Genomic DNA, 20,837 nt, shown 5'->3' with positions numbered 1-20,837 from the left:
CAGTTACAACTGAGAAGGGTCTGGTATCAACCAGGCTGCGCTTGTCCCATCCATCACCTTATGTTTTGTTAATGCGTCAGTCGCCACATTTTTTTCTAGTCATACTTCTATTTCAGTTAAACTGCGTCACAGCTTTACTGTTAACCCTGTGGTGAAATCTTTGCGGATTTGAAATCAATACAATGTTAAAATGAGCACTGACATTTCAACAATGAACAATATCCTGTTTGGGGCTTCATGTGTTTATGCATAATGCATTCTTATTCTCCGTCCCTTGAATGATCTCTGTCTACTTCCAGTCAGACTGCTTGCCACATATTTTCTCTGTAGCTACATATTAAAAACATTACTTTGGTGATACTAAAAACGGGGGATATAGAGCCAGAAAATAACATCAAATGTCATTTGTTCCCCTGTACTGCTGAAATCTCAATAACCCTATAAATTACAGGCCCTGAATTGTTGAAAATGATTCATAGTAAAATAGATGCCATGATTTACATTCATTTATAAGATGCCATTGATAGGTCCCTTGTGTGTTTATGAATATGTACACTGTCAGTATTAGGCGTACTGCATTTAGTTTGATTTTGTGATTAATACATGATAGAAAATTAGGAAAACTAATACCCCCTTGCTTCCAAAGTTGACCTAAATATGTCTTTGATGTGCATACACACTTTGACAAACATCTTTGAACAAAAGCCCAGTAGTGTGGGCAACAAATGTGCAGAATGCAAAAGATGATGTTTGGAAACATTTTTTCATTTTTTCTGGTTTCAGAAGTGTGCAGATGTTCTGTTGAACTTTTGCCTTCAAAAGGACCTGTGGTCAGAGAAATATGGACCGGCAGATAACGGACATATTTCTGATATTACCTCTCCAACACGGGTGTGACAGTAGATTATCCATACAAGGGCCACGTCTGTGAACTGGTCAGCTTTAGTCTGTGAACTAGGTCAATAAGAAAGACGTCTGTGAACTTGTCAGATATTTCTGTGAACTTATCAAGAGACAGACTGTGAACTGTCCCGGATTTAGCAAGGTTTACCGAGATTAAACTAAGCTTTGTAGCGATGGCTACATCGTAGTGAAAAGTAGAACTACTGCAATCTTGTAATGGGTAACGAAAACACCAAGTAACCGGAGCCAAAAGGACCTGTGGTCAGAGAATTTTTTTCTTCTTTTTAAAAAAATTCATTTTTACCTGCACTTTAATGTTTTAATTTGTTTTTAATCGTTTTCTAACTGCTCTTTAATGTCTTATGTAAAGCACTTTGAATTGCCCTGTTGCTGAAATGTGCTATACAAATAAATCTGCCTTGCCTTCAAATAGAAAATATATATTTTAGTGAATATTAGTAAACACATTTTTCAGCCAGTCGTCTTGACAGTATTATTAAGGGACCTTCAAACTGTGGGCTGGCCCTTAAAGCTGTTTTCTCCGAAGCCTTTTGTTCCTGATGAAGGCCTATACTTGATGCGTAACGGGTATTTTTAAAGAACGTAGCTTTTTCTATGCGTTTTGGCCTTTGGTAGCCTCGGTAACAGTTTTTTTTTTTGGCTTCTGATTGGCCAACTTCTCCTTCTTTGCTGGGGTTATATTACCCCAGTTACTTGATAGTGCTTCAATTGTGTTTTTGCACTTTTATGTGCACAGGATTTCTTTCTAAAATTCCATGTGTAAAATGGATTTTATTTACAACGGAGGAGAAAACAAGCAGTTTTCAAAAATAGTATGTGTGGACTTGGCCAAAGATCCATGGTTTGTCCATGATAAAGCAACAGATTATTAAAGTGCTCATATTATGCTTTGGCGCTTTTTCCCTTCTGCGTTATTGTGTTATATATTTTTTTTATCTTTTATAGGTTTACAAAGTGAAAAAGCCCAAAGTCCACCCCAAAGGGACTTACCATCTCCAACAGAAAACACTGTTCACAAACTGCTCCAAACTGCTCCAAACAGCTCTATTGTAGTCCAGCCTTTACTTCAGAGACAAACGCGTCGTCCTTTGTAACACACGCGTTATAATGCCCGCGCCGCTAGCTTGCGCAGCGCCCTCCTCATACTCTGCTTCTGACTAACTAGCAGTGCTTACCTAGCTACTGCGGTGTGCAACTCCCCAACAAAGATAGGAACAGAAGTGAGATGCCTCACTCTGTAGCTAAAACAGAGAGCTCAACACACAGGGTGAAAAGAGGAGCTGTAGCACTTTGCACTACAACAAAAATATGGTGTTTTTTGAAAATTAAACCATGCAAACCTATTCTGATATAGCCTCAAAATACAATTATGAACCTGAAAATGAACATAATATGAGCACTTTAAAGTTGTTATGGGAGCATGGAACACGTGCGCCTGTAAAATCTACTTCCGTTTATTACATTGACCAAGTCATAAAATTTTATTGATCTTGGCAAATCGTATTACTTGTTGGCCTAGCTTGCCTCTTTAATAGAAGCTGAGCGGTAAGCCCAGAGTAAATCTGTCTTTTCCAATAGATAGCTGCCTCCAGATTCATTTGTTTATGTACGCATGGTCTGAACAGAATAGTGGGCGTGCTGTCTGTAGCTGTCTGTTGTTTAGGCGTTGGTGTTATTGGAGAGTCATATAGGTAGTCTTCATGTAAATGCTGCTATTTCAATTATTTGCTTGACCCAGCTTTTCTTTTATGACCTAAGATTTTTTTTGTACCACATTTCAGGCAAACAAATAAAATATTTTTTTAGTTGTGTCACTATGACAGGGAACAATCCACTTACAGTACAGTTCCTTCAGCTGAGGGTGAAGTTGAGGCAGTTTTCATTCTGATATGACACATGCTATCACTCTAATGACAAGAGGATTTCTAAAAAGGAACTAAATCTCAGGTTTCTGCTATTTTTATTTAGTTATTTTTGGATATTAGTGTCTTCTTCATCATGTATGTTATTTGTAAGTGCATATTTATATGCAGTATATATACCATTAAAACCAGCAGCTTTTGATTTTCGTTCACAAAATTAGCATCCCAGATGAGCCCCTCTTCTTTTTCCAGCGTATATTTTCTGTGATTTCTTTTCCCGCTCTGCCTGGAAATGTGTTTTGCAATTGTATTGATTTGCATGCAAAAGAAGCTTCTATGAATCAGTGAAATCAATGAATTTGCAAGCTAGGCACACCTACGCATTTTTTTTTCTCCATGGCGGTTGTCTTTAATAAAGACAGCAACAGCAGAAAGATTTCCTTATGATGCACTTGTGTGCAAAGTCACGAGTTGGTTGTGTGCGTGTGTCTTAATAGGGCTAATCAGAGAGGTAGGTTGAAATGTTCACTGTTGTTGCCAAGACATACAGAAAATATCAGGACATCTTTTACACACAGCCGTTTAACATATGTACAAACAATGTTTTTAGCGTTCTCCATATTTGTCTCTCTGGGATCTTGCCATGTATGGCCACAGTTATTTGTTTATCCATCAGCATCTTCATTGTTTACACAGCATTGCGTGAACTGTGCTCCACACCCAAGAGTAGAGTTTCTCAACCGTAGGGTTGGGACCTCTTGTGGGGTCACATGATATAAAGCGACTGATATATTGTTTGTTCCCAGTTTATTATTAAACATTTTTTATGATTAAAACTGTTTCAATAAGTGTAAAAAGGCTGCCTTTCTACCCTTTCACTAGCCTCTGTTCCCAAAATTATCAATGTTTTGTGTCTGCTTAATCCTTAATTTCATTGTAATGTTTTAGTTTATTTACTACTTTATCATTTGACATACAGTATGCCTGTTTGGTTTCTGGGTTCATAGGCGTTTGCTATAGTTCTGCCTGTGATGTGGGGGGGGTTACGGCTGAGAGGTTAAAAGGGCCTTCAGAAGAAGAAGATGAGAGAAAGGACTTGGCAGCTTGCTGTGAGAGTGCTGTTCTGTTTGTTTGCTGTTATTTTTGCTGTTTTTTTTGTTGTTATATTAATAAACACCACAGTTTTTGCACTTCGAAAGCTTCCTGTCCAGCTTCCTCAAAACGCCCCCACCACCTCATCGGCCTTGGCATGAGGCGGGTGGTTTGACAATAGGTTTTTAAAAAAACAATCTATTCATGCTTCAAAGCTTTAGTGTGTAACTTGTTTATAATAATGAACGTCCGTTACATTCAAGCCATTCCCAAATGAGTTGCTACAAAGCTAATTAAAACTATCAGCTCCACACATCTCTCTCTGTATTTCTCAGTATGGCTATGTTCAGAAGATTGTGTCTTTCGGCGACTTTCGTGAGCAGAAGCTCGAGTGAAGATAATTACCTCTTTTGAAGAGTCCATGTTTTTTTAATCCTCCATGACCTCCTTGGCTATAAGAAACTGTTTGGGGGTGGTGCGCGATCACGGAAGGCTTGTGTCATTTGGATGCAACGACTAGACTACAACGACAACAATTCCTCATGGGGGATACAGAAACTAGGCACTAGAATCTGAATCAGAAAGGGTTTATTACCAAGTACGTTTTTTAACACTTACAATGAATTTGTTTTGGTGTTGTTGGTGCACGTCACACATTCTCTAAAGGGAATATTAAACAATATAAGTATAGGTATAAACTATAAGTATAAGTATATGTACACCGTATGTATTAAATTAAAAAGAAAGACAGAAATAAAAAGAGCATTACAGCAGAGAGAGTACAGTGGCATGAAGAGCCAGGGGTGGAGTGTGGAGAGAGTCAGGGTGGTTTCCGGGCCTTGTAAATAAGGCTAGTGGCGGAGGGGAAAAAACTGTTCATGTGGCGTCAGGTTTTGGTCCTAATGGACCTCAGCTTTGTGCCAGAGGGGAGTGTCTCAAAGAGTTTTTGTCTGGGTTGTGAGGGATAGGCCACAATTTTTCCAGCACGCCTTAGAGTCCTGGTGGCGTATAGGTCCTGGAGCGGCGGCAGATTGCAGCCAATCACCTTCTCTGCTGACCGAATGACACGCTGCAGTCTGCCCTTGTCCTTGGCAGTGCTAGCAGCGTACCAGATAGTGAGCTTTAATGTTAATTAGGTACATTTGATCTCATCTTCAGTATGCGATGTTTGACATTTTAAACAGCGATAAAATGAAAAGCCTGTCTATATGTTTCTTCATTGCTCTTCGCTAATAAAAGAAAGAAAGGAGCGATAATAGTTTTATTGAGAAATTTGATGTCGAAACAAATCCAGGTATTTTGCCAACCGCAAAACGGATCCAAAATGGAACCGGCTATCTGAAATCCTGGTGTTAACTTAATTATTTCATCTTCCGGTGTTGGTGCAGAGAGAACAATAGGATTCTTGTTTCATACTCCACCTTGCCAACACTCTCAGGAGATATATGGTCTTAATAAAACTTGGCTGAGCTGCAGCAGTGAAACACAACACACTCCCATCAAATGAAACGCTAAGTGAAGCAGAATGTGGCGATCGTCTGTTGTTGTGCCGAGGGACATGTGAAAAAGGTAAACGGCGGATATCCACCTCAGTAACAACACACTGGAGAATCAGCTTGATTGACGTGACAGGAGACATGGGATGCATTTCAGCTCATCTCAAATCTCTCACCGTGAAAAGAAAAAAGAAGTAAAATAAGAATTCACCCTTGTGATTTAAGGCAAAATTTGTTTAATCTTTTAGTGTAACATCATCCCTGAGTAAATAAATAAAAATTGTTATCGGGGGTTTCAGTCCAGTCATAAATATTCCCTTTCCTGTTCCCGGAAGTTGACTTCAGCTTGCATCAGATAGATTATGATTCATGGCAGTCGTGTTGTGCTGTAGCCCCAAGTGGGTGTTCACTTTTCTATCACAACTTGTAAAGAATGATGTCTGTGTGTGACAACACAGCCTGAATCAATCATTGATTATTCCCCCATGATCAAAGACCTCCGTTTTCTGATCCAATTGTAATAGAAATTGTTTTGCTTTTCAGTTTTGGTAAAAGGCGTCATTAAATCTTGTTTTGCGGCCTTCACAAAATGTTTTTTGCGCTGCACATAAAACGAGTTTGGCCTTCAAAGAGCATCTGAACCCTTTGACGACTGGGACTAAATAAATCCAATAAGATAATTGCAACCAGGCAGCCAGTGCAGATTCTGTGCGGTTGGGACTTTAGGGCCCACTGAACTCTAGCTGTTGTTTACAAGTGCACAGAACTTGAAAATATGTGATGGGAATAAGTCCTCCCCCCCCCCCCCACTCCTCTACTCCCAGAGACTCCCTCACTGTCCTAAAAATACCTTCAGTGGCATTGTGAAGTCACATGTGGAACAATAGCTTGATGATTGGCTTTGTATAATGATGCTGACAAATGGTTAAATCCCCAGATTAGTTATTTGATTTTTTTTTTTTTTAAAGCAGGCTATCTGTACAAATATGTGTATTTGGGATAAACAAACCAATTGGTGATGAAGAGAAGTGTGCACTTTGGGCTTGGTGAGGTATTTGGTGATAATGATAAGCTCAATATTCAGAAAACAGCATTTGCCGAATGTAAGGAACACTCGTGTAGCAGGATTCGCCGTCACCATGGGTTACCCTCAGCACCAATCACAGCCCAGACGTGCATACACCGTAAAGGGAGAGTTTAATTAGTACGACAACGGTCAGCTGAGACAGTTAACCTGGCACCGCTCTCCTGATCTGTCCCCACACCTCTCTCCACTGCAGCTGATTGCACACCACGCCCACCTCCACAACGTCTATATCATTTGTAACACTCATGCTACGTTTACACGTGGCCGGCTATTTTCATAAACGGTTATTTCAACCTCTCCGTTTTCAAAAACAACATCGTGCACAGCTGTCAGTTTTCAGAAAAGTGTTCGTTTACACGTACCCGTGTATATATGCCGCCAATGCCATCAAGAGCACGCCAAACCTGTAGGTGGCAGTGTAACGAGAAGCTCAAGCCCACGTTAGCCAATCAGAATCCCCAAAAATAGCAACAACAGCAACCAATCACTTCCTCTTTCTCTCTCTCAGCTGCCTAAACCTCTGTTTGTGTCAGTTTACATGCAAACGTGCAAACAAAGTTTTCCAAATTCTCCACTTTTTTTTAGAAATTCTCCGTTTGCGTGTAAACGAAGGGCACAAACGAAGCGAAATATTATAAACGGGACGTATCTGTGGATGAAGAAACATTTGTTTTGTGATTGTGCTTTTTAGTTTAGTAAGAGCAAAACTGTTAATATATTCCCGTGGCAATACTGGATCAATACAGACGGCAAGTATCAATCTATTATTATATATGTGTTGTCAGTTTGTCTGCTTGACAATCCAATTTTGTAGCAATACAATTGAAGTGGGATAAACAAACAGAGAAATGTATCTTTTTAGAAAAAACAGATGTTGACAAAGTTTCCTTTTGGAGACATCATTTGAAATTGGGGAAAATTTGAAGTTGGAAAAAAGGTAATAAATTGCGATATATCGCAGAATATTGCAATATGTTTAAAATCGCAATAATATCGTATCGTAACGTATCGTGATGATTTCGTATCGTAATGATATCGTATCGTGAGGCCTCTGGTGATTCCCACCCGTAAATAAAATACACTATTTTTATTTATATCGCCCAAATTCACAGATTATCCTCCGATGGCTCCACAATCTATTTTAGGTGTCAACGTGTTTGTGTACTGTGCACTGATGAATGCCGTGATCCAGGCATCCATTCTGTCTGCGGTTGCTGTTGGTTTAGCAGCCCGGTAGTTGACAGGGAGGAATGCTGGATACCAACCGGGCTGACAGATTGATCATTTAGAAAAAAACGAGCTAGCAAACTTTCCCAGGATAATTGAAGGTCAAAAATAAACATGCAAGCACATCTGCACGCATGCTTCCAGTACTTATCAGCATTCGCTTACAGATACTTGTCACAAAGGAAGAGATTTGTGGTCCCTAATTCACATTAAACAAAAACACTGCACAGCAGCATAAAGAGGAAGTGTGTTTGTTGAACAAAGTCTGAATTGTGAAAACCTGCGCAGTGACTGCAGAGCAACATGGGTTTTTGTTAGTTGTACAGTGTATACATTTAAATCTACACCAGTATGCAGCAGGTGGTGTTCCTAAAACATTGGCGTTACTGCAGCACGCGCCAATGTCAGCGTCTGGTTTAGCACGCAATCTTGTTGTGTTTAACCGAAAACAATGTTGTAATATTGCTATCATGCATATCAGTTTAATGAAGTGTACATTTTTTTAAAGTCCAAAAACAAAACGAAAACACCTACGGACTGGTTTGGGTTTGGTTTGTTGTCAAAGAAGTCGTAACTGCAGGCTGGCAGTGCGTGTCAAGACTTGAAATCTTTTGTGTGTGTGTGTAATGCTCTGCTTGTGACATTCTCTGTCCAGCAAGCTTAGCTTAAATGCCAAAGAAAATGATTGAATGCAGTTAATATCAGGTGAAAGCTGAAGTCTTTCTGCACAGTGACAACTCAAGGTCTTCACTTCAGAAAAACATCATGCATCCAATGTCACTATACAGTATGTGTTATTTTTTTGTGCTGTCAAACAATTAAAATATGTCATCGCGCAATTAATCTCATATTTTTATCTATTCTAAATGTCCCTTGATTTCTTTTTGTCCCATTATTTTTTTCTCATTTTAATGCTCTAATCAACATGGAAAAGTGGATCTTTGTGCTTTTGTCGCCTGGCTTTGACGAGGGGGCGGAGAATTCGCATCAGCTGTGTGCTTGGCCATCAAGTGGTATTTCAGACTGGACGTGCTGCGATGATAGCTCAGTTCACAACGACAAAACACACAGATCACTTTGGTCTTGTCAATGGAACCATTTGGCAACTTTTTTAAAAGTAAACTTTCCATTCAGAATGTTATTGGCATCCCTTTCGGCGTCTCGCGCTCGCCATCCACTCAAAACGTAACCTTAGCCTACTACTCTTCGGCCGGCTCGCAAGCCCAAACAAGTGTGTGCGGCGTGCCTGTTGTTTTGTTTCCAGTCTAGCTAGATGCGGTGTGGTGTTGTAGTTTTTCTAACGTTACTAGTTGTTAGAACAGCATGTAAAAAAAACTACAAAGTTTGCTAGGCCAAAAAAATTTCCGATAAAAAGATTTTCGCCGTTAAAATGGGTTTGTGTTAACGCTGTTAATAACGCGTTTAACTGACAGCACTAGTTATTTTCCCCACATCATTCTTGTATGCAAACGGATATAACCGACCATGTAATGTCTTTGAATATTGTCTAGTTTATCATTAGTGATGAAATTACACTCTGAAGTAGGTCGGGGGGGATGACGTACACCTTGCATTTTAAAAGAAACGGGTGCAATTTGAACAGACTTTATTGGCATTGTTGTAGAGGTGGTGTGCTGCTTGCGAGAGCAGTAACACTGAACAAGTAGAGCCACAGTAAAAATGCCAGTCCTAACTTCTAACAATACTCATACTACATGAAATTGCCATATTTCAACCCAAAAAGCTACAGATCTTAGCTTTAAATACCCCAAATGCAATACCCAAAATGCACAAATGTATAACCTCTGGGATTTTAATAACCTAAATATTGACTGGAAGGGAATAACAGGAAAAGAGTTAAACGACTGAGCTCACATTTTACGAAGTTATGGCCATCATTACTGTATGTTTTGCTAACATAACACTCACAATTTTAAGTACATTCACCTTTGTTTTCACTTCCAATTAAGTGGTATAGAGGGATATAAAGTCAAACTAGGAATATTATTTACAGCCCGCCTGGTCGTCCAACGAATTATCCTATCACATATGTTATTACATCCCCAGAATGCAGAAAAATTGTTGTCATAACCAATAGGAATGATGGATAAACCTACAAAAAATAGGACTGAGGATATTAAAACAACAAACTGATTTCAAGTGAATGTTGTTCACCGCCAATGAAAATAAAAGATACAATTTTTAAGGCTGAGTTGTGCTCAGCTGTTGGCAAATGAGATGATGAAGTGTGCACATGGCCTGGAACTAGAAAAGTGGGATGAAAATTGATCTAATCATGAAATTGAACACAGGTATAAGCCAACAATAATCGCACAAATCAAAGTAAAATGTTCAGAACACGACAAAGAACATGATTACCTTGGCATTACCATCTTTCAAAAGATAATCTGCCACTGATCTCAAAGTGCATACATGGCAACATCAGCAAATCACCAACAGACAGCAACCATACAGTACAGGCAGCTATATCTCTGTTGAAGAGGAACTGTGGTGAACGCCTGTCGGGTCCTTTGCAACAGACACAAGGTTTTGCAATGTGTCCGTGTCGACCTATTCTTATAATCTACTGACACATATCATCAGCCCATCACGCCAAATTCTTAAGTTGGGGTTTCACCCTTTTCACAGTTACTTCCTCTTCCTCTTTGGTGTAGCTACTGTGTATGTTTTTTTCGTTGACTGTTTCTTTTTTTCAGTTGTCAAGCTGTATCGAAACTCCAACAGCTTCTCACCCCACACATGATGTATGTATTATGTACAGTTTATTCATCAGAGAGCTCACAGTGACCATTTTAGTTTGCTCTAAATTCTTCAATTTACATTATTCCGGAGGAAGAAAGGGTGATAATGGTAGATTCTGTACAATTAAAGGGGTGTTTCTCACAAACTGTTGAGCAACAGGGTGTGTGTGTGTGTGTGTGTGTGTGTGTGTGTGTGTGTGTGTGTGTGTGTGTGTGTGTGTGTGTGTGTGTGTGTGTGTGTGTGTGTGTGTGTGTGTGTGTGTGTGTGTGTGTGTGTGTGTGGTTGTGTGTGACAAATGTTTTGTTAATTTTGCACTGTGGTCATTTTCTTCCCAGATACTTGACTGGTAAAAGGTTTAATGGCTCCAGGAAACTCACTGCAGCCCAATGTACTTCCTATAGAGAAAAACTCAATAATAAGCATAATTCCCCTGATGAAACTTGTCTTAAACAAACACAAGCTGACTTTACTTCCACATGTAGCTGCCACTCGTTAACATTAGTTTTCTCGCTCTTTAAAATCTTGCTCTTTTTTTTCTTGCTCTTTAAACAACATTTACATTTAGTGAACAGCAGGTTAATACTGATAAACGTATGCTCAGGAAGCTAAAGATTTATTTATTTTTTCCCTGTGTTGTAAAAGTCACTGAACAAAGCCTGAAGAGAAATTGACATAATGGAAGAATAGGTTACATGCGCCAGATGGCATGATCACGCTCTCTCCACCACACACCCACTCCTTCTCACTCTCTGTGTCTCAGATGACACGCACCACCTCCTCAATAACTTCCTAACTGCTGATTGTGGAGCGGTGAAATTCCCCATCAGTGTAAGAGCACTAAGCTTTACATTACATGTGTGTGCAGAATGACTCACCACCAGCGTGTCATCAGGTCCCTCAAGAAGTCAATGAGGGAGGAGGTCGACCCGGGAGGAAACATGTATATTTGATTCTTTGACTACAATTAAAAGAGCTTAAGGGGAGGAGGGAGGCTTTACTTAAAAAAAACACTTATAATTATATTCTGCAGTTGTTTGGGAGAAATAAAAGCAGTGGGTGGAAATCCAATCAACTCCAGTGTTCCTGGATCAATGCACTTAATTTGAAAGCTTCCCCTCACAGCATCAAGTACAGATGTGCAGTGTGTGTAATGATTTTTGAATTTGTGTTCAAACTTTCTGTGAACTGTATGCTGAGTTACAAGAAATGAAGGATGGGAAGTGACTTAGATGGTAAAGATAGGGCAGAGGTACAGTGGAAAGACTGAGTGAACGTTTCTGACATTTGAGAGCAAATTAGAAGTGAGAACTACGTTTTATCTCCTCACTTGTGAAACTCGTCAGGCTTAAAACACTCGTTATTATTCCACCTTGTGGATTGCATGGGACACGTCGCTCGCAATGTGTTATTTAAATACATATTGCGGTATAGGTATAAAATAAAGGCATTTGATTTTTTTTTAACACACCACACAATTATATTTTATTTTGTTAAAACCATATATACTCCACCCTTCTAATGAGCCCTTCACAAGTTAGAATAAACACAGTACAAGCAGAAGTATTTGAAGAACCTGCATGTGCTCACCACAAGACCCAGCAGTGTAGTTCACACACCTTTGGTAAACTGTGCTGCTGATTCCTACTTATTTGCTTTTTTTTTTCTCCAAGAAATTAATATATTGATATCAACCTCATGCCTTTACATTAAGAGGATGTGTTAAGCATAACATAAAGACTTTAAGCAAGGGAGAAACTGTTAGCCAGGTTCTGTCCAAGTATGCCTACCAGCACCTTTTAAGCTTAAAAATGAACATGCGGTACTTTGTTTGTTTAACCCATACATAAAAAAGAAAGGTCATGTTGTAGGATAAATAACATGGTGTAATTATTTTCTCCAGCCAGGTGGAACCACCTGGAGTCTTGGCGTGGGAGGGGCTGCAGATTTGGTTTCAGAAGTGGGCGGCAGTGAGGAATTATTATATTATATATGTATTAGCCCTAATATCACCTTGAATTTCTTCAATTATAATCACCTGTCATTTCTATACTTCACCAATGACAGACATTTTAGTGAATGAATCAACCTGAAACAATACAAGTGAAAGGGACACATTTCGCTGGTACAGAGCCAACAGATGATAATAGGCTATGTGTTGTTTTTATCGCCTCCCAAGTGGACAAAATAATCACACAAGATTGATATCGATCTTACTCTCGGAAGGAGAGAAATCAAGCATGTTTCCCAAAATGTCGAACTACTGTACTTTTTAAAGACTAGTGGCACCACTGCAGCATTTCTCTCTCTCCCTCCCTGCTGGCTCCTCTCCAAAAGGCCTGTAATCTCTGCGCTGCCTCCTCTCATCCCCCGTGTAATGATCCTGCAGTGAAACAGGATCAGGAAGAAGGAGTTGGGAAGAGTCCTCAAGGACCGCGAGATGGACGATAATGGACCGTAGAGTGTAGACAGCCATTACGTGGTCTGTTTCCTGAGAGATACAGCGATCATCAGCCTTGAAATAGCATCGTATGTGTCTCTGCCAGGATGTACCCACCTTTACACCAACTGGGTCCAGGTACTTGAAGATTCTCAGTCATCTGGATATTGACGAACTAAGTAAAATAAAATATCCTCATGACTAAGTTCTCTTTGTAATAGAAGTTTTAGGTATAAGGTACTGTACAGATTGCAGATCTGCCGTGGCTGGCGATAGATGAATGTATGTGTTTGCACACGTACACAATCCAGCGTACTCTATGTGCAGCTGCCTGCAAATGTTCTGTATGCATCTGTATACAGTCCATGTGTGAACGTATTTGCTTTTGCTGGATTTATATGCCTATGAGCATACTCGTGGTATGTTCCTTCACAGCTTTCTGAGTCGGCACAACTGTAATCACTCTGGTCCTCGCCTGCTGTGCTTCTGTGCTGCCCTTTAACCACAGACTGATACATTTATATGCTCCTGTTTAAGGAGAGCCTGACATCTCATCAGTTTTGGCCCCACGGCCTAACAGCGCTTGGAGAGGACAGCTTGTGATTTGTGAGGCACTCTGCGGGCCTTGAGGTCTGGCGAGAGGACCATAAGAGGCAGGGTGGCATGCAGGAACAGCAGCAACAGTGAGGGTGGTAATGTGGAGCGAAACAGCAAGTGTGAGAAAGACGGCAGAGCGTATGAGGATGCGTGTCTGTTTGAAATGTTTCTAGCAACACCGCATGATGAATAAAGTGTTCGGTAACTTGCGCAGTGCGCGTATAGCACGAGGCATTTGTCATCGTGTTTGTTAGTGTGTTTTATGACAGTAGGCCTAAGATAAATTTTTACTTCAAGTATTCATTCAAATAACAAATTGTTGCCAGGTCTGTTTCTATAAGTCAAGACAAGTTAAAGATGTTGTTATCCTTGTCGTAAAAGAGGTCAAAAAAGAACATATTTCACTGTTATTTTTTAGGCTTTTGAAACATGTATTTGTATCCACTGCCTCCTGTATTGTGCTGATATCCTGGCAAAATAGATCAGATTTAGTAAATCACTAGTTTAAGACTAGTTAGTAGTTACTGAGAAGTTAGGAAGAACTTAACGGACAGTTTTAGTAATGCATGTAATTTATGAACAGATGGTACAACCCAATCCTGGAGATATTCATTACATAACTTGATCATAAGGGATGTTCAGTTTATTGACAATAATTATACAGATAAATACAGTAACTGATAGAGGGAAACAATGGAAAGGGAAACTGACTGACTGACTGTCAGATTTAAAAAAAGCGAAATGTGGTAAAAAAAAATTTGTTTTGATGTCTGTTATTAATTCTGACTGTGTGCGTGTGTGTGTCTAGTTTACTTCTCTGTGATTTTTAGTTTTTTTTTGTGCATCAAGCCAGTGCAATCAGTGAAATCCGACAGTAATCCTGACTACATCTGTTGTGCAATTCAAGAAATTTCAAATACTTCCTAAAAAGTCAAAAACATCTGGCCGTTGTTTTGTTCCACTCTGGACTGTTACCATCGCTGAAACATCCAAGATGATGACGCTGTTCCAGGGTGTTGGTTTGAAGTTATTATGCCAGTGAGCTCAACATCTTCTAAGACGCATCAAAAGATAATTGCTGTTGTTTTGGGTTTGCACACAGTCAGCCTCTTCCTCTTTCCCTCTCTCCATTTCTCGTGGGTGTATCTTTAGATCAATATTTGAGCGACCACATCCGCGTGAGTTTAACCAGTTAATGAGCGTAGAGAGGACATAGCCCTGTGTCTGGTCCCTCTGGATGTCTGGTTTGGTTTGGCTTGGCTCTGGACTCGTTCCCTCTGGCCACTCTCACTGCGTCTCCAGCTTATTAGTTTTCAGTCCAGGCCCTAGCAACAGGGAAACATTTACACCAATGCATAAAAGCACTCAATCAGCACAAGCCATTAATTAGGCCACTGTTTGTTGGATATTTCATGGAGGAAATGGAGAATTGTTGATAGAGAAGAGTAGCAAGGTGACAGAGACGCTTCCTGGGCCAGCTGCTGCTTCTCTCTCTGCCCAGGATGAATAAGCCGCCAGCTGCTGCTGTCTGGACTGCCTCTCTGCAGCCTATTATACCTTTAAGGTCAATACAGGAAAAGGTCGTTGTCTTGTCATGTGGCATTGTCTGCATCTGTATTCAGGGCTCTTTGTGCTGCTGAAAACTAAAGGCGTGCGTCCACCGAGCGCGTTTTACTGGTATAAAGAGAGGGATGTTGACATTTGGTAAAGCTTAGCATAACAAGACGAACCACAGCCTCAGCTGACACTGATACTAAACACACAGTCATGTTTTCTTCATCTGGTTTTAACACCAAGGTACCGACAACTCCGTCATGTGCTGCTGTTAACAGAGGCTCGAGTCAGGTTCCAATCGGCTCCATCCAGCAGACAAAATGTTTAATCTTCTTGTGGGATGACGGGTTACCAAAACTATGAGCGTTTCTTGTAAATACACAAGTATTGTCGTGGTTCGCTTGCAATTGGGCGGCGTTACGAAAACACAACCAAAATCCCAAATAAAACCTGCTCTTAGGGAGTACTTTACATGTATCCTTTCTAATCCTAGTAATAAATCACCCAAAAAGTGTGTCTAGTAGTAAAGCTAGTGTCCAGACAGTATTCCTGGGAACACAAAATGATCATTCACTAGAGAAATATACCAGCAGAATCTAACCTAAGGGGAGAACCCAAAGGTATTTATTTTAAATTTTTTTTTTTAAGAAAGCCGGTAAGTAGTGATTAGAGAAACCATGACGACAGTATTCTAGATGAGGTTTAAGGGCTTAGAACATAAGGGGGAGAGAGCAAAGATGTCGAGATGAAGCTGCATATAAAACTGCATCCTGAGCAGCTTCCAGGAAGTGAGTGTGAAGCAGGTGCCTGCATTTCTGCTTACCACAGCTGCTCTGGATAAGTAAAGGTTAAAGCTCTGCAGCGCCAGCATGATTGACCGACTGCCCTGCTGGTTTTGATTCTGGTTATCTAATCTGGGACAGGAAACCAGCAGCGTTCTGCATCCTGAGACCTGGACAGAGGTCTCGTAGAAGACACAACTCTCTCGTATTTGCTAGGCTTTACTTTTGTAGCCTATGAATAGTAAAGACTGCGTCTAACCTTGACCCTCTCTTTCTTCAGATCGCAGGCTTTATCAACGCCATTCACCCATTTTGTGGCGACGCGGAGAACCTGACAGCCTTCCGCTTCTACGCCCTCAACCCCATCGTGGATCCCTGGGTCTTCATCATCTGCCGCAAGTCTGTGTTTCAACACCTTTGCTCTCTGCTGAGCTGCCGCTTTGGCAGAAAAGCTGTGAAGACGACAGCGCACTGTGCTCTGTCTTTACCCCTTGACGCTCACACTCCACACAGCCCCCAAGACGGGACAGTTCCACAGAGCAACATGTTCTCCAGTTTACCTCTGTGACCCGACAGAAGCCCTCGGGCAGCGCGGGGTGGCTGCAGGCTCGGAGGCCTTGATGCCTGATAAAACATTGGAGCAAATTTGTGAAATGAAACATTAACATTTGCACACAGGACTCGCCATTTTAAGGCACAAAGACTTTGACAACGAAGTATTCGTCACAATGGAAATCTTTCCCCATGAACAAACTATTGCACTGGGTTTTAAACTTCCATTGACTAATGAAAACTCTTCCCAAGTTTCATGGAGAATTGTGCCATGAACAAACAGCACTGTAACTTAGCACTAAGAAACACATGAAACCATATCATGCCTATGAAAAATCTGAATATATGCACTCGGGTAAAAGCTATATGGGTAAACAATATGCATTAATGTATGCTGTCTTCTTTTTTCTCTCAGCCTTTTCTTTAAGACTACTAGGTTGTCCACATCTACTGATCCATGACATGAGATGCAGGTCACACTCAACATGAAGATGACGATTTATTTAAAATAATAGTATTATGTAGTCAGTGACAGGTGAGTGTGATGTAACTTGGTTTCCCAGACAAGGTGAAGTATAAATAGAAACCATTAGCAGGCTAGCAGTAGCCCCAATCCAGAGTAGTTAACTAGAGACCCTTCCCTATCTCTACCCCCCTACTTCGAACTCGGCCTTCATTTTGATCTCAACTAGACACCTGTAAAGTTTTGTGACTGCATCTTGCACGACAGCATGCCAACATGCTGATGCTTAGCAGGTACAATGTTCCCCAATCTTAGTTTAGCATGTTTCCTTGCTAACATTTTCTAATCAGCACTAGACACAGAGTACAGCGGAGATTGATGTCATCAGTTTTGAAGATATTTTGTCATAAACCAAAGTACTGAACAAACGTTTTGACCCGATGATGGCACTAAATGAAAACTGCCAAATTCACCAAAGTTATCATAATTCATCATTTTAGCACCATAGAGAATTGTGCCAAATATATGGCAATCCAAGCATTTCAACCTCAGGGTGGCGTTCAACAAAAAGTCAGGGGATCACCAAGAGTCATCAGGCTTCATTTTCTAAGGAAACATGAACATCTGTACAAGGTTTTATGGCCATCCATCCAATAGTTGTTGAGATAATTTAGTTTGCACCAAAGTGGCGGGCCAACAGACAGCTCCAGAGCGATGCCGCTAGCATGGCTAAAAAGTGGTTTTCTAAAAGACAAATCTTGAATTTGGATAAACGACTTACTTACTATAGAGTGCGAGTACAAGGTTGACTTCAATCTTCTTTAATCAGAACGGTTAATCTAAGATGTAGGACTATTCCAGAGCTGAGATCATCAGGTTTAAAAAATTACTTTATTCTCAAGCGAATATTTTCTATTCCTGTCCAGCTGATAATGTTATTGTATTGCATGCACATTGGCTTCCACCCTTCCTTCTACTTCTCACTGATTTCTAAACTACCTATGATGATTGCCTGTGAATGTTAAACTCTGCTGCTGCAAAATGCACTGTGAGAATTAGTTTGTTGTTGTTGTTGTTGTTGTTGTTGTGACTTGTAATACCGTTACTGCATTTAAATGTAGCGTATTTATGCCCTTTCACTGTGCTATAATGTTGTGTATCCTTACAGTTGTGCTGGTTTGGTTTATGCAATGGACTGCAGAGATACAGGGATAACAGACGTAGGGATTTGAGTTCAGTTTATATATATATATATATATATATATATATTTTATTTTAATTTTATTTTTTGCCTGTGTTGCTTTTTGCTTTATAGTTTTTACTCAGTCTTGCATGACCCGAGGTAAGTCAGACACAATGGCACTTTGGTCTTTGAGGGTATTTAAATTGAAAGAATACATTTTTAGATAATAAAGTTGTATTCATTATATGGTACACATTTTGTTCATGTGAAATAAAATATTAATGTAAGAAAAAAACATCTCACAACGTATGTCTGTGTATGTTTCCAAAGAGTAATGTTTATGCTGAATTCTTTCATAAGTATCAGTCATACGTATTAAAAACACACACTGCTCTCAGCCCTTGTATAGTTCTTGAGTGTCATTAGACCCGAGCATGTTTGCTGTACATTTACAGAATATGAAATGAGAGAAGTGATGAGATAAACAGAAGATGATTGTGTTTATGTTTAGACAATCATTTATTTTTGTCTTGTTAAAACCCCTAACATCAATCTTGACTACTGAGTAACATTTTATTTGACATGCAGTGTTCCGTTTTATAAGACTGTAGCCATTTGGAAATGTGAAAAGCTTTTACTGTTTAAAACAGATGAAAAGAATGATTACGTTACATGACAACCGTAATATGCTCCTGTACAGTAATTGATTGTTAACTTTGGAAATTACGTTTTCCCCATAAATGTTATTGTGACATTCCGATTCCGGTTGCACTGTGTTTTTATTTTTATGTTCACTATTATGGAGAACATGTAGCATGACATTTTAAAGTTTATTGCCTGCAAGTTCTTGTTATTGTATGTAAACCTTTGTGGCTAGTCATGATGATGCAGCCTGAGGAAAGCAGACTGGTGGTTTTCAAATGTGGTTTTGACAGCAAAAAGTTGTAACATGAAACATGTAACATCATTTATTGGAGTTTCTTCTGAAGTGAAAAGGCGTGAAAAGTGTGGGATCGTCGCAGACGTGTGATTCAGAGTAATAGAAAGTGTTAATACTGACAGATAAATATTTACATTCAAAACTGCTGGTTTGTGTGGGAAATAAGGAGGGCTCTATTAAATCAAAAATGACATGCAACATTAATGAAAGAGCTGAATGATAACAGCGTATTATGTAAACAGTCTAATTTTGTACGTATTATTATTGGTTATCTTTCATGATTCAGTTAAACATTGATCTCAAAGTCTCATGTAAAAGGTATAGTAAGATGAGCAGCAGAGCTGTGGCTGGTACTGTAGCACCACTATGTGGTGAACTAGTGTACACTTCTTAAAGGTCCCATGACATGGTGCTTTTTGGATGCTTTTATATAGACCTTAGTGGTCCCCTAATACTGTATCTGAAGTCTCTTTCCCGAAATTCAGCCTTGGTGCAGAATTACAGCCACTAGAGCCAGTCCCACAATGAGCTCTCCTTATGTGCCATTTCTATGTCTGTAGCTATTGAGGAGGAGAGAGGGGGGGGCAAGGTGGAGGGCAGGGGTGTGGCCTTGACCAACTGCCACTTTGCTTGTTTGAAAGCCATGATGTCTCTCTCTCATGGGTGGGCCAAATTCTCTGGGCGGGCAAAGCAGAGAAAGGGGAGGTAACCTTCCTCCTTATGACATCATAAGGAGCAAGATTCCAGATTGGCCCATCTGAGCTTTCATTTCCTCAAAGGCAGAGCAGGATACCCAGGGCTCGGTTTACACCTATCACCATTTCTAGTCACTGGGGGGCCATAGGCAGGCTGGGGGAACGCATATTAATGTTAGAAAACCTCATAAAGTGAAATTTTCATGCCATGGGACCTTTACACTGAGTGTGCATTTGTAAGTCACTAGGTGCTTCTCATGTCGCTTAAATTGCCTCCTCGACTCCTCCACTTGCCTCCCTTCCTCGCATATTAGTCCCTACCACGAGGAGGCACGGGAGAGACGTGAGGAAATCATCGGAGGAGAGAGGAAACAAGCAAATGTGTTTTAGAGGGATGAGACGTCCTTTCCTTCTGAAGCGTCACACATGAAATAAGAGCTTTGAGACAGCCTTCACCGAGGAGGGACAGAACAACTCCCGGTTCACCCGAGAACCGAGGAGTCGAGGAGCTATCAAATAAGGGACATGAGATGCAGCTATAGTTTCTCCTCATGCAACCACTTGTCGGTTGCAAAAAGGGTTAACTTAATATGATGTAAATCCTTGTAGTTGCAAACCATAATTTGCTTCCCAGTTTTGAGTTGCTCAACAAAAAGATCACCCGCAGGGTTTGAGAGAATAATTCACATACAAGAGTAATTACAGTGGGATGTGGTTCCAAATGTGGTTTATTTGATCTGCATCTCAGACAAGTGACTGGCTTATTGCAACACTGATGCAGCGGGATTTGTTCAATACACAAGCCACATGTTTGGAAGAATTACTTCTTAGAACTTTAACCATGAATTTCCAAATAGTTTCTTGGATGTAAAAAAAAAAGAAAAATCTGTCTGCTTTTAAATCATGGTTGGAATACATAACCTCAAGTTTAGACTGTCTACGCATTCAATTTAGTCTCAAACTGTTCTTGACCCACATGCACAGCATCGTTTTCCCCACAGCACAAACACAGCTATAAGTCACTTATCATTTTAACCAAGTCTAAAGCTGCCAGGAACCCGAAATACAAGAAAAATGATGCTGGCAAGTGATTTTAATCCCAACTTGTTTATGTGCCCTTTTCATTCTATGCATGCCTGTAAATCTGAGAACACTTCAGCACTTTCAACTGGTTCTCAGCTCG

General features: G+C 40.2%; 1 protein-coding gene across 1 annotated transcript in view; it reads left to right on the top strand.

The window, feature by feature from the left end:
* The window catches only part of ptgir (prostaglandin I2 receptor), a 29,904-nt gene extending 11,125 nt beyond the window's left edge, over window positions 1-18,779 (top strand). Inside the window, exon 4 of the mRNA XM_039791466.1 lies at window positions 16,102-18,779. Within this exon, the coding sequence (XP_039647400.1) occupies window positions 16,102-16,389 (288 nt within the window). The 3' untranslated portion in view covers window positions 16,390-18,779. The remainder of the gene's footprint in view (window positions 1-16,101) is intronic.
* Window positions 18,780-20,837: the final 2,058 nt, after the last annotated feature.

This window comes from Perca fluviatilis, chromosome 2 (assembly GCF_010015445.1).
Source record: "Perca fluviatilis chromosome 2, GENO_Pfluv_1.0, whole genome shotgun sequence".
In the NCBI taxonomy this organism is placed as follows: domain Eukaryota; kingdom Metazoa; phylum Chordata; class Actinopteri; order Perciformes; family Percidae; genus Perca; species Perca fluviatilis.
Note: the sequence above shows the minus strand (reverse complement) of the source record. Positions and strands in the feature narration are given on the sequence as shown.